This window comes from Cydia fagiglandana, chromosome 18 (genome assembly GCF_963556715.1).
Source record: "Cydia fagiglandana chromosome 18, ilCydFagi1.1, whole genome shotgun sequence".
NCBI lineage: Eukaryota > Metazoa > Arthropoda > Insecta > Lepidoptera > Tortricidae > Cydia > Cydia fagiglandana.
Genome location: NC_085949.1, coordinates 3,529,615 through 3,543,900, shown reverse-complemented (window position 1 = coordinate 3,543,900; position 14,286 = coordinate 3,529,615). Strand labels below are relative to the sequence as shown.

General features: G+C 39.5%; 3 protein-coding genes across 5 annotated transcripts in view; 1 reads left to right on the top strand and 2 right to left on the bottom strand.

Annotated features, from left to right (window-relative positions):
• The window catches only part of LOC134673236 (bifunctional glutamate/proline--tRNA ligase), a 74,685-nt gene extending 67,391 nt beyond the window's left edge, over positions 1–7,294 (top strand). For all 3 annotated transcript variants that reach the window (XM_063531189.1, XM_063531187.1, XM_063531188.1), the window contains 4 exons: positions 4,194–4,435; positions 4,970–5,130; positions 6,068–6,211; positions 7,076–7,294. In XM_063531189.1, the coding sequence (XP_063387259.1) occupies positions 4,194–4,435; positions 4,970–5,130; positions 6,068–6,211; positions 7,076–7,241 (713 nt within the window). In that variant the 3' untranslated portion in view covers positions 7,242–7,294. The remainder of the gene's footprint in view (positions 1–4,193; positions 4,436–4,969; positions 5,131–6,067; positions 6,212–7,075) is intronic.
• Positions 1–9,396, bottom strand: part of LOC134673254 (DNA repair protein XRCC4-like) — a 161,831-nt gene extending 152,435 nt beyond the window's left edge. The window contains exon 1 of the mRNA XM_063531218.1: positions 8,641–9,396. Within this exon, the coding sequence (XP_063387288.1) occupies positions 8,701–9,333 (633 nt within the window). The 5' untranslated portion in view covers positions 9,334–9,396 and the 3' untranslated portion in view covers positions 8,641–8,700. The remainder of the gene's footprint in view (positions 1–8,640) is intronic.
• Positions 9,397–11,863: 2,467 nt separating this feature from the next.
• Positions 11,864–12,691, bottom strand: LOC134673285 (uncharacterized). The gene has a single exon (XM_063531249.1). It carries the CDS (start codon positions 12,527–12,529, stop codon positions 11,864–11,866), a length of 666 nt encoding a protein of 221 aa, XP_063387319.1. The 5' UTR covers positions 12,530–12,691.
• Between the last annotated feature and the right edge of the window lie 1,595 nt (positions 12,692–14,286).

Sequence of the window (14,286 nt, the reverse complement as noted above, 5' to 3'; positions counted from 1 at the left end):
CCGGCCAGGTTATAGGCTATAAAAATTCAACCCTTAAAAGGGGGGGTAGCCACAACACTCGCTTGATTTAAGTTTGCCCCTGAATCTTATGGCGCTACGTAGGAAGGAGGGGCAAACTTTTTTCAAATATGTGCTACCACTATTGAGTACCCTGGTAAACTAACAGATGGCGCTGAATTTAATACGTAGTGACATGAATAGCCACCGAGGAAGGTTTTTGCCAAATTAACTCTAAGTTTAGATGAGGGGGTACGGACATCATCAAATTTAACTGAATAATTATGTCGATTTAATAATATACAACAAAATTAAACGACAGTAAATTAATTACCCCTCATTGCACAGTGCCATCTTTTTCACGACTACCTGAAAAAAAGAGAGAGAGAGTGTATTGTGTTTTCAGCGTTCGTGTTTGTATGTAGGTATATATTTATTTATCTGAGTTTCTTTATTACAACTTCTGAATGCCTTAACCTTAGCCCGACGTACGTGACACGCTGTACGCTTACCAAAGCCGTAGCCATAGTCAAACCTTCGGACCAGTGCCGGATTAACCAATAAGCAAAACAAGTACGTGCTTAGGGCACCATCGTTCAGGGGGGGCACCAAAATGCCGGGTTGAAAAAGTAGAACAAATTTTAAAATTGGGGACAGACACATCGTTTTTACCACACGATTTTTTTTAGCTGTCCAAAAGCTAATTTGCAAAAATAATGGCGCGAACTTCTTTGGGAAATAATCGGTAGCAGAAGAGTCGTGATTACATGCATAGATTCGATTTCAGCCCACTCTTTTGCGGTTCGGCGTTAGGTCTTATGCGAGGCCTTCTGCCTTACGGCAAAGTTGATCTTCTGCCTTAATTGCACTTGGGCGTGGATCCAGATCCAAGCTTTCCTCTTTCGCAGTTGGACCTACTGCCTTGCTCACACTTCGCCAATTCAATTCACTTGGTCAATTCCAAGCTTTGCTTTCTTGCATCTTTTATGCATAATAACAACCTCGCTGAGATCCTGAAATATCGAGCCCTATGCGAAGCTAGGCTGATAGAAAACTGTCCCATCCCTTCTTTATATGAAATCCTGGATTCGCGCCTGGTTGGGACTAAAAGTAAAATTGCGTTTTTATATCGAAACATTTTCGCGCTCGCTTCGCTCGCGTTTTCTATCACTTTCTAAGATATGATAAAGGTGACATTCGGGTGGCGACTGCAGCAGCATTACTCTGTTACAACGTTACTGCTGCATCACTATCGATTTTCGTGATAAAATGATGTGACTGATTTCCATACTAAAAGTAAAAATGTACAACTGTCTATCAAATTGCGTATTTTTATCGAAAAATTTTCCCGCTCGCTTCGCTCGCGTTTTCAATTACATTCTCACCTAAGATCTGATAAAGGTGACATTCGGGTGGCGAATGCAGCAGCATTAGGTACTCTGTTGCAACATTACTGCTGCGGCACTGTCAATTTTCGTGATAAAATGATGTGACTGATTTCCATTCTCAGCTGTAATGTTGCAATGAACTTCACTCAATTTACCAAATAAATAATTTAATCTTAATGACCCTAGGGAGAGGAGGCACCATGGTCTAGAAATGCTTAGGGCATCAAAATATCTTTATCCGGCACTGCTTCGGACTTAACCTGACGTACGTGTCGCGCTGTACGCGTTCCAAAGCCGGGCGCCTTCGGCGCCCCCATACTCAAAGCGTCGGGAGTAGCCCGACGTACGTGACGCGCTGTACGTGTCCGCGTTCCAAAGCCGGGTCCTACGGCACCCTCATACTAAAAGTGTCGGGCGTAGACCGACGTACGTGACACGCTGTACGCGTTCCAAAGCAAGGCGCCCTCATACTCAGAGCGTCGGGCGTAACGTACGCGTTTCAAAGCTGCGCGTCTTCGGCGCCCTCATACTAAAAGAGTCGGGCGTAGACCGACGTACGTGACACGCTGTATGCTTGCCAAAGTTGGGCGCCGAAGGCACCCTCATACTCAAAGCGTCGGGCTACGCCAGACGCACGTAGCACGCTGTACGCGTTCCAAAGCCGATCGGCGCCCTCATACTAAAAGTGTCGGGCGTAGACCGACGTACGTGATACGCTGTACGCGTTCCAAAGCCGGGCGCCTCCTCATACTCAAAGCGTCGGGCGTAACCCGACGTACCTGACACGCTGTACGCTTGCCAAAGTTGGGAGCCGAAGGCACCCTCATACTCAAAGCGTCGGGTTAAGCCCGACGCACGTGGCGCGCTGAATGCGTTCCAAAGCCGGGCTCCTTCGGCGCCCTCATACTAAAAGAGTCGGGAATTGCGCGACGTATGTGGCGCACTGCCGCACTGCACGCGGTCCAAAGCTAGGCGACTTCGACTTTCTCATACTAAAAGAGTCGGGTGTAGTCGGACTACTACAAATCGCGCTCTAAAAAGTATGAAACAATAAGATAGAATTATTTTAAGAAATTATCATGCAGGAAATTATAAATGTCATAATTTTTTTAATAAAAAAATACAGCATAATGTAATTTACTATTTTTTATATATTTAGCAGCTTACTGACACAAACCGAATTCCACGCGGGCGGAGCCGCGGGCACAGCTAGTATTTTATATGTATATAGCCGGTCAAGCAAGTTTGTCAGTAGAAAAAGGTGCAAAATTAAAATTTTGTATGGGACCACACCCATTCGCGCGCTTACGTTTTCTAAATTTGCCGCTCTTTTATACTGACGGAAATGGCTTGAGAGAGAACCTACATATATGTGACGGTAGAGGGTGGATTCGAATGATCAACATTTTCAGATAATGTGTGTATTTGTTAAATTAATTCAGTGGAAGTGTATCTACATATAGGAGACCGGGTATGATTATCCCACGAGTTATATCTCATGAATAGAACATATTCTAGATATCTTTCCAGGCATCCACTTAATTTCATGTCTCTATAATTGGACAGCTTTTTTCCATAGTTCTCTGCGAATAGCATCTTGTGGGAATCTGAATGGAAAGTAATGTAAAATGATAATATCAAATATGATTATGAATTTGAAAGAATGAGGTAGTTTTTTTACAGCTCCGTCTCATGAAATAAAAAAGGAAAATACAAATCTGTAAGAAAGAATTCATTACCTACTACATTTATAATTATATAGAAAATACCTAAACCAAGTACAAGTTAATAAAATAGTCTACTTCATTTGGCATAACACCATCCCTATTATCCTCGCAATTTAAAAAGTCGTATGTTGTTATGAAAGTCGTATGCAGTTGTTACGTTTTAGCTTAGCACGGTAGTATTGAAAACAAATCGTCATGTTTATTCCAAATTTTACTGAAGTTATCTGTTTACTACAAGTGAAAAGTGATTCCACTATCCTTGGTATGAACTAAAATAACTTCTGCACCACTTCAAGACACACATGAAGACATTTTTAATTACAAAAAAACGTTGTTTTTATAAATCAATTTGGCCATCCGTCACTGACTGTCATCTCGGACGAACTGAAGTTGCGAATCGAATAGTTTGCAAGCACCGCCTACAATCAAATAGTTTACGTTGGGTCATAACTGAGCGGACAGAATACTTCCATGTATATCAGTTCGCTGGAAATACTACGCAATCACTAATATACTTATATCAGCCCTTGTAAATTCTGCCATCTTGTGGGCTACATTGGAAGCATACACTTGACATTTACACTTCGCGCCAATAAAAGGGGGGCACCTGTGCTGCCCCCTACAGTTTATGCCCGTTCCCTAGGGCTGTTACGGATTAAATGTGTAGTAGGCAGAGTACTTAGTTGCACATCTTTTGTTTTAGCCATGGGTAAACACAATGATATACCTACCTCTATATTTTTTCTCTGGCGTCCATATATCTATATGCCTACTAGCAGGGCGTGACTCAATCCACGATTTCGTCGCGTCGCTAGTGTCGCTACAAGGAGGTACATACGGCCCACACCAATTTTGGTGTCTAGCCAGAGTAGTTGCCGCGAACCGCTACGGAACGGACGCCTGCTCGCGCTAGCGCCGCCTAGTGGTCATATCTGTCGTAATAGACGCGTTTTGTTTGAGAATGAACCTTCTGATGTACCTGTAGATTTAGTGTAGGGACGCCCGGCCGGATGTACCTAGTACTATTACCTTGATTCCATTTTTGAAAACCCTAAAACATTCTTCCTTTTCATTCTTTCAGGTGTAATGATCTTGGTCCACGGTGACGACCGCGGTCTGGTGTTGCCTCCCCGTGTAGCCGACATTCAAGTAATCGTGGTGCCTTGTGGCATCACAGCCAGCACCAGTAACGAGGATCGTCAGAAGCTGATGGACGAGTGCAGCAAACTGGTTGGAGAGCTGGTGGCCGCTGGCATCAAGTCTGAGGGAGATTTCAGGGATAACTATTCGCCTGGATGGAAATTCAACCATTGGGAGCTTAAGGTAAGGTAGCTACTTTACTGCTGTTCCATTCAACATTAGGTCTCTTGAGGAGAACAGGGTTGGGTGAGTAAAAGGTACCGTTGACTGGTATACTTAGACTAATTTATTCCATCATAATTAAGCGTTTTATACATCATTGTTATCTTAACGTCACATCTCCAGTCTGCAGCGATACAGACATTATCTTAACCGACTCAGCGCGTGCTCCAACCTATACTAAGTTATCGACACGCGCTGATTATATTTGGCTGACCGCCATAATCTCACAGTACCATCGCCCACACTGTTAACTGACAGTTGGTAAACCTTATTACAAAAGGCATAAGGTCCAACGAGGATAGTTAAGAGTGTTGCTGTTTATACTATGTTTAGCTTCTTCCTTTATTAAAATCCTTAAGTATTAAGGATTACCTACTAGCGCTGGCGCTAAGCCGGGAAAACGATAGAAGAAGATTAAGGATTACCTACTGTAGCCAGTTGTAGCTGTACTGGTGTCAGTTCCATCTCACGTTTGTACCAATATTTTCCCATCAGGGTGTTCCAGTCCGCGTGGAGCTAGGGCCCAAAGACCTGGCGAAGGGCGAGCTGGTAGCGGTCCGAAGACTCACGGGAGAGAAGCTCACGTTCAAACGAGGCACAGCTCCTAAGGATCTGACCGATCTGCTCGAGAGGACGCATCATGAGATGTTCGCCAAGTGAGTATTTTCTTATCAAGTTGACAGTAGTTACGTTGGCAGTGGTATTATACTATACTATGTGGGAGCCAATGACCTGGCGAAGGGCGAGCTGATAGCGGTCAGAAGACTCACGGGAGAGGAGCTCACGTTCAAACGAGCCACGGCTCCTAAGGATCTGACCGATCTGCTGGAGAGGACGCATCATGAGATGTTGGCCAAGTGAGTATTTGAGTTAAGTTAATAATACATATATTATGTAGTTAGTTCAATGATTTACACACTATGCTAAATTGCTAAACAGACAATGTGCGGACTTAGGTAGTACAGGAGAGAGGCAGGAAACTCCAATACATAGGGCCGAAAATAGTGTATCTAGCATTGACATAGATATCTAGGGAGTGGCCCTACGGACAATAATAATGAGGCATGACAGGGGCCAGTACAGCGGTGTGACACCGGTACAACGCGATTGGTTGATGAGTTCACATCACGCGCGCGATTGGTTGATGAGTTCGCATCTCGCGCGCTATTGGTCGCAACTAGTTGCGTTAGACTGCACGATTGGACGATTGGCTGGAATTCGTGAGTCACGCCGCTAAACTAGTACCATTTTTAGTGCCCGTAAGGCCAGTCCATAGATATATACGTTAATGGTATCTAGTCTAGTGGTAACAATCTTGATGTGTCTTTTAATTGAAAAACACATTTTAAAAATAAATTATTTCAAATATGTAACAATTATGAATCTAATACGATCATTTATATTCTTCTGCTTTCATAAGTAATAGTTTTTGATTTTTAAAAAGCGTTTTTCAATTAAAAGACATGTCAAGATCGCTTACCTTCTTGCAAGTTCTTTCTAATGCTAAAAAAACGAACTATAGTTTGGGGCTAGGTTGATCTGTGTAAGATGTATCCTAATATTTATTATGTATTTATTTAATGTTCTTCGCAGGGCAACTAAAGAGCGCGATGAGCGGCTATCGTCGGTGACCAAGTGGGAAGACTTCACGGCGGCGCTGGAGAGGAAGCATATCCTGCTCGCGCCCTTCTGCGGGGAAACACCGTGCGAGGATAATATAAAGAACGACAGCGCTAGGTACATTTACCCTATTAGGACCAAGGCCTAGACAAGTGACAAGCGTTGAAAAAACGCCACTCGAAACTTAAATAATATACACAATAATGTGTGTCGCTTAACTTCAAACTCGGGTAAATCCATTGGACCCTCTCAGCAAATATCTACCCTATTACGTTTTCTTAATACCAAAATCGCATAATCTGACAGATGGATTTACCCGAGTTTGAAGTTAAGCGACTCATGTGTACCCTTGTGTACCTATCGTTAGTATCGCGATATTGCTAACGTTACGTACGTAGCGAACGAAAAGCAACTGTCACTGTCACACTAATATGGAAGAGTGTTAGAGAGACAAAGCGATTCGATGGCGAAGCGCAAACGATCGTTACCTCCTGGCCTCCTGCATCGCTACAGCCACGATTCAGCATTGATATATTCGCGATGTATGTAGTCTGCCTGTTTGAGCCTGTACAACAATTTGTGTACTCTAGTCTGACTTCTAAAGGTGTATCCAGACTAGTCAATTTTTCGCCAATCTGATTAAATTTCCCGATCGAATCAGGACGTGCGGGACGCAAACGCCAATTTGGCTCGCCGAATCCAACCGCCGATAATGACCGATATTAGCGATAAAATGAGGTGCGGACGCAAGAATACCAATTTGTGACGCCAGTATTTTTGTTCTGGGGCATTTTTTCAATTTGGAGGGCTCTAATATCACCATAAATCTAAAATTGGAGATTGACAAAAATTTGATTTCTGATCAAATCGGTCGATTTGGTCATTCCGTCTGGATACCGCTTAATTGTTCTAAAACCACTACGGTGGAACGCGAGAATGATTACCTAGTCCCAGTCTCACAATTACAAATTTATTTGACAGGACGGATGACGACTCGACCACGGACGTGAAGGCCCCGGCCATGGGCGCCAAGTCGCTCTGCATCCCCTTCCAGCAGCCGCGCGCGCTCACCGCGGCCGACCGCTGCATACACCCGGCGTGCAATAACAAGCCTAAGATGATCACGCTCTTCGGACGTAGCTACTAACCCGTGATTAAGTTCAAGTTTTATATTCAGTGAATAAATTATTGACAATATTATTGGTTGTTTGAATGTCGCATCCGTGCATCCAATCCGCAGCCTGATGGTCATACCTGTGCTAAAGACCCCATGCTAAATATGGTTAATTACAAGTTACACTAATGGGATTGGCAACTGTCTAAGGTTTGCATATATGGCGCCATCATAGCTTGCCCCTTTTTCTATGAGATCTGGCTTAAAGGGCTGGCATAAAATTCTATTAAGTAAACAAAAATTTGGCACAATTCTAGGGATTGACAGGGCAAGCTATGCTGGCGCCATCTGCTTAGTACTTCGACCGGCCAACTCCATTTGCCATAGTGGAGGTGTTAATATTTGAATAGCACAAGAAAATCTTAATGGGAAAAAGGTGTAAACAAAACCTGTTCTATTTTATTAAAAAGACAAGTAGAAAAAGTTAGAAAATAATTTATTTGTATTACCAGTTAATTTATTATTTACATATCACCAAAATGTTTCTTAAGCCTTCGTATGCCGGAGTGCGGATCCGCGTACAAGGAAAATATAAGAAAAAAATTATAACACACTGATTAAATGACCTTTTTTACATTAGGTAACATAACATCTTTGATGAATGTTACTATTTAATCAACAATAGTCAACAAATCGTAGATCTGAATAACAAAAATCTATTGACTATTCCTTTACTGAAGAAGTCGGAATAATACAGTTTAGTCTATACAGATGTCGGCGGAGATTCCAAAAGTTAGATAGGGTTTATAATAATGCCAAGTGAACATGTGCAAATGCAAGTTGTGCACCAACAAACTAGCTCCACTTCATAGTGCCTGTAAGGGGTTGTGCACAAATCACGCGAGGTGTTTTCGGCTACTTTTTGACCCCCCCTCCCCTTGGTGATATTTGGTGAGGTTTTTGGCTACCCCCCTCCCCCAGACAACCTCACGTGTATTTTTTTGAAATTTTTTATTCAACCTAATTTTAAGATAAATAGTATTTTATATAGAAAACCTTGCTTATTTTTCTATTTTCGTTAAATAAACTCGCTATTTTGAAGTGCAGAGTGAAGGTTTATGTTTAACGAAACCGAGAAAAATTATCTACTCATGTGGTAGGTTTTTTTTTCTTAGTTTCGTTCACTGTAGAAAAATACACGTGAGGTTTCCTTATACCCCCCCTCCCCCAACGTGATCTATCGTGATTTTTTCATGACCCCCCCCTCCCCCTGTCGAACCTCGCGTGATTTGTGCACAACCCCTAAGGCAGGTAACAAAGTAATATAAGTCGATGAATGTAGGTTAGTAATTTAGAATTTAATAATAATAATTAATCAAATTTATATAAGCATATTTATGACTGTGGGACACTCCAGTAATTTTCTAGTAACTCATAATCAGTTTATAGTTAAAGAGATCACAAATAATAGTCATTGAAATTTATATGTAGTTTAAACATTCTTTCCTTGAGTGAACTTCTGTATATTTTCTTCAAGTAGCTCAATTCTCCTCTTCTTAGTATTCAATATCTGAACAAACTTCCCATACAATACAGACTCTAAAGTGGTCTTGATGTCTACATACTTCTCCATTTCCTGCTTGCATTTATTTAGCTCCCCGGTCAATATGTTGGTCCTCTCATTAAAATCCGACAAGGCTTGCTGTAAACTCTTATTTTCATCCAATAAGAAATCTATCAAAACGTCTTTGGATTCAGGCTCATCCAGTTTCAAGGACACCGATCCGTGGATTCTAGTTGCAGTAGAACCTATATATTTCTTCTTCCAAACGAATGTTGCCTCATTATCGCCGGTCTCACTAAAAGCGTAGGTAAAATCATCGCTGTCACCTTTTAAACTCTGCTCAACATTTTTCAAGTATTCTGGTTTAGTTTCGTCAAAATACTGCCTGTATTCCTCAGCAAACTCGACAGAAAACCGGCCGGACCAAGTGCGTTCTCCTTCGTACAGTTTTAAGCGAAAAACGTCGTTTTCGTTATCTTTCCACGACACTTTTATGTAAATATTTTGACCGTTTATGTATAATTTTGTAACGAATGCATTATTTCGTTCATTTTGATCCATTTTTATAACATTTTATTTTAGTAGTACTATTATTATGAAAAAAGTTTGCATGTGATTGATTGAATGATTGACACTATTGACAGTGACATTGACATAATACTTATTTAACCTCTTAAGGCCTCTACAGACGGTTCGATAAATGGCATCCGATATTTAATATAGTCAGGCCCGGACATCATTTAAAAAAAAGACAGAAAATCAGCTTGGTACTAGCACCCAAAAGATAGGGATGACCCAGATGAGTATTATTTTCCTGGTTCTTACTGACTGACAAGTTGTGTTTGCAAGACTATAATTCCCGGGTAAGCAGGAGCAATCCTTATTATATACGACGTTGAGTTAGTTGAGGTATATAGCATCGATATGTTTCTACTATCCCACATCTATCTTTAGCAAAGTATAGGTTTTGGTTCTCGGTTATGTTCAAGGACATCTTAGCATCTTAGTCCATGCGTTGTTAACCAGTTTTTTACGCGGAAAGTACGTTCCCCCTGGACAACTACACCTTATCACACTCGGTTACGAACGTGGAAGAACAATTCCACTCAGACAACTAGTTTTCTTCGCGGAAGATAAGTACTTTCCCCCTAGGCAACTAGTAGCTAAATTCGGTTAAGAAAATGGAATTAGAATTCCACTCACATAACTGGTTATCTCCGCGGATGAAATAGTGAGTCTAGTTAACCAGTTATCAAACTTAGTTGTCTGGGTGGAACAAAGGAATTTGTCAGTAGAAAAGGCGTAAAATTGTCGTTTAACTTCTTGTCCTGATATTGATAACTTGATAAGTTTAGCCCGATGGTTAACTGGTAGAGAATGCCTTCTAGCATTAAGTTCGCCTTTTGTACAATTTTTACTGTGCAATAGTTTAAATAAATAAGTTAGACAACCGAGCAAGCAAGAGATTCCAAAATTGAAAAACAAATGTAGGGGCTAGTTCCATAAGTGGAATTTTGAGCGTTGTGAGGGTTTCAAAGCATGAGGGTTAAAAAACAAACTTTGCTACCAAGTGAAACAACATTTTTCACCACATCAAAGTAAGAAACACGTATAATATTCATAAAATATGAAAAAAAACCTGTGTTAATAAAGTATCCTTTATTAGACATTAAAAAAACTTCGCATACAATACCCGTTACAAAATACAGAAAAAAGCCGTTACAAAACAGAAATTTGCTATAGCAAACTACAGTTTTTATTTCCCGTTAATGAATTGGTACATTTTAAAGTTATGTTCCACGACTTTACCCATTTCGAATTACCAAGTAAACTGCAGTTATATATACCTACTTGTAATTTTGCTCAATAACGCCCATTGTATGTAGTCTGCCTGTTTGAGCCTGTACAACAATTTGTGTACTCTAGTCTGACTTCTAAAGGTGTATCCAGACTAGTCAATTTTTCGCCAATCTGATTAAATTTCCCGATCGAATCAGTGTCAGTACTGTAATTTCTTTGCCAGGGTTTAATGTTAAAACTCCGAGCGCCATTTGTCAGCCTCTCGAGTTAGAATGACCCTGTGGTAATGTATATATTACATGAACACTAAAGAAAGCTTTTGTGCAAAAACTAACGCTTTCCGTTGGAAATGAGGACTTTAACGATAAGAAGTTACCATATTTTTTATCGCATTTTAACAGTCTCAATCCTTACTAGTGTGGACGTGATTTAAGTTTTGAATACCGATTGTACAATATGCTTAAATTACCAGAGATGTGACTTATTTGAAATACTTGTATTTAAAATGCAAATACAAAATGCAAAATACCTATTTTGTATTTAAATACTTTTTGAAGAAAACTATTTTATATTTTATTTGAAATAGTTTTTGGGACCTATTTTCTATTTTAAAAATACACAATACTTTATAGTAGGTAGGTAATGTAGGTACTTAGGAGTTACAATCTCTTTTGATGTTACAATCCTGGCAACTCTCTCATTCTTTTAACATGGAACTTTTGAATCTGTTTAGTAACGTCGCACATGACCACAAGCGTAGCGAGTGGTTAAAAAAGTGGAATCTTGAGTGTTGCGAGGGTTTCAACACACGAGAGGAGAACAAACTTTTCTGCCCTGGTGAAACACAAACGAGACGTTTTCATCACACTAACGAGAGGCATTATACTAGCTGTGATATGTGAAACATTACAAATTAATGCTTTAAAAGTTGGCCGTTAAAACATCCGACCGGTTAATATTATGAGCAAACAACTAGAAATTTGCACTTTAGATAGAGGATTAATTTCAAAGAATAAAGAGAGTCTTTTTAACTCGGAAATTCTGAGTAATACTTTTTAATTCAGACTAGGTATTCACTACTCAGAGTACCTTTTATCGCAAAGTATTTGTATTTTTAAAAAGTATTTTCAAAATACCTATTTCGTATTTAGTATTTAAATACAAATTCAAAAACTATAGGTATTTTGTATTTTGCATTTGAAATAGTATTATAAAGGAAGTATTTGTATTTAAATACTTTTTATAAAGTATTTTTCACATCTTTGTAAATTACCTAATGCTTTTATGAAGATCAATCCTTAATCCTGTGTGGATAAATCTTACTCAAACGATTAATAAATAGTTTGGTGTCAGCGCACACTGCGTTCGAAGTCTTGAATGAGTCCATTTTAGATTTTTTAACACGGATTGTATTTAAAAATTTACTACAAAGTGCTTTCTCCATCTCAATTTTTAAATTAAAAAATTCTTGAGTGTCTTTTAAGCACGTTTCATAGTCTGATTTAACTGTTTTATACTCAGTTTTGAGTTTATTTACTTTATATTTTAGTTGGTTATTTAAAGTCAAAAGAACTTCTATTAAATCTGGACGAGTATTGTTTGAAGAGGTATGCAATTCAACTGGCATGAATCCTCGAATTATCGTTCCATTTCGATTATATTGTTTGAGTCCGTTTGGAATTTTTTGTTTCCAATAGAAAAACCCGTCCTTAAGTTCATAGTGGTAATCTTTTCTCTGTTCAGATAAACATCGCTTTATGCTGGAATAATACTCCTCGGTCATGTTAAAATTTTTACTGAAGGTCGCTAGTCTGTTGTAAGAAAATTTGCCTTTCCATACAACATCTGAATGATATAGATTTAGTTTGAATGAATTTGCAAGCCAACCGATCATCACATACCAACGTTTACCATCGATTTCTAATGGTGTGATGGTAATAGCATCATCTAAATCCATTGACTTGATGTAGTAAATGGAGGTCCAGATTTTGTATTGGATATTTTTGGAATTTGTATGGTCTATTTATTTCCCATGATTTTACGCATTCTCATAAATTATTTATTAAAGACAACAAGAATGTGACAAGTGCCAGACTGTCATTCTTTTGATAGTGACTTTACAGAGTTTGCTACGGAGACAAAATATAAAAGTCTATGTATGCGTTCTTAATGCCAAGTTTGTGAAAAGTAAAGGCCCCGGTACACACTGGGCCAGCGCCGGCCAGTCCAAGGGACGCACCCATGCGGTAGAATGAGATAGCAATATCACTTGCTCCCTCTAACGCATAAATGGGTCCCCCAGACTGGCCCACACTGGCCCAGTGAGTACAGGGGCCTTTAGCGTGGTCAGAGATCCATGGTACCCATCTTTATATGTTAAACTTACTTTACAGTGTGACAAAAAAGAGTAGAAATTAAAAAGTGGTAATACTGTAGTGTCGTCCCGTTTTCTTAAGCCCCCTCCAGACTATGCGCGTGAATCGCGGGCGAAGCCGCGAACGCGAGTGTGGAGTCGATTTCGCAGGTCTGCGTTCAGGACTCCACACTCGCGTTCGCGGCTTCGCCCGCGATTCACGCGCATAGTCTGGAGGGGGCTTTATATGAATATGTTTGAAAGCAAGGCCTGTTCACTTCCTAAGAAAGTTATGTCCCCAAATAATTGCGCATGTGTGCGCCTTAAGCTTCTATGTGTGCGTTGGCCTCCGGGAAAAAGTTGCGAGTAATAAAAATAAAAACATTTTTCTACAGCAACATTGCTCCCAACTCTGATTTAAATTATCACGAATTTTATACAATATTAATCATAAAACGGGACTTAAAACGCTTAAAACTTAATTACATGCGATTAAGTTTTATAATGAATATTTGCTTCCAACTGTCTTTATCAATGTTCATAAAATATATGGAGGGTAGGTACGTCTACCCACCATAATAAAAAATATATTTGTCAATGACTCTGTCCAACTGCTGTGGTTAAAGTTCATAACGAAAATTTTATTTATTAACTCTTTAAATAATACATACAACGTGTACCGCTACGTACCACTTAAGACTGTAAGTCTGTACCTACATGGATTACAACAATGCACATAGAAAATGTGCTAAATGCGGAGCAACGGCTGTTGAAGCAGCCAGAGTGAAATTTACAACTTTAGTGGGTTCAGAAGGAACCGAGTCATAACGCATCTGGAAAGCGTATTAATTAACCGTGAAGAAATGTATGAATACAAGTTGGAAATCTGTGTAAAATGCCGTGTGTAAAGTGTAGTGTATCTGTGTGTAAAGTGTAATAGGTAGGCATGCCTAATGTTATTTGTATAAAAGGTACTGAAAACTTTGTGAATGCGCTATATTAATGTCTATTTTTTTATTAAGTTGCCAGTTGCCAGTTTTCAGTGTATATTTTTATATGTAAAACATTTTTTAATAAATAATATATATAATGTTATAAACATAAACATGCCTTTTATTTAAATCAATTGATAATACCACAAACAAGGGGTAATATTTGCATCTTGCATATATTTCGTGATATGAAGATAACAAATATGTTTATCAACAGAATTATTACTACCTACCAATACCCGCCAGGCTAAACCGGTTGTCAACTTTAGTTCCATTGGTACACAAAGACGGCGCCACTAGTATAAACGTATAAACGGTTGGGGACATTTTTTTGTATGGAGTTACCGTTCTTCTCCTAGTGAGTATTAT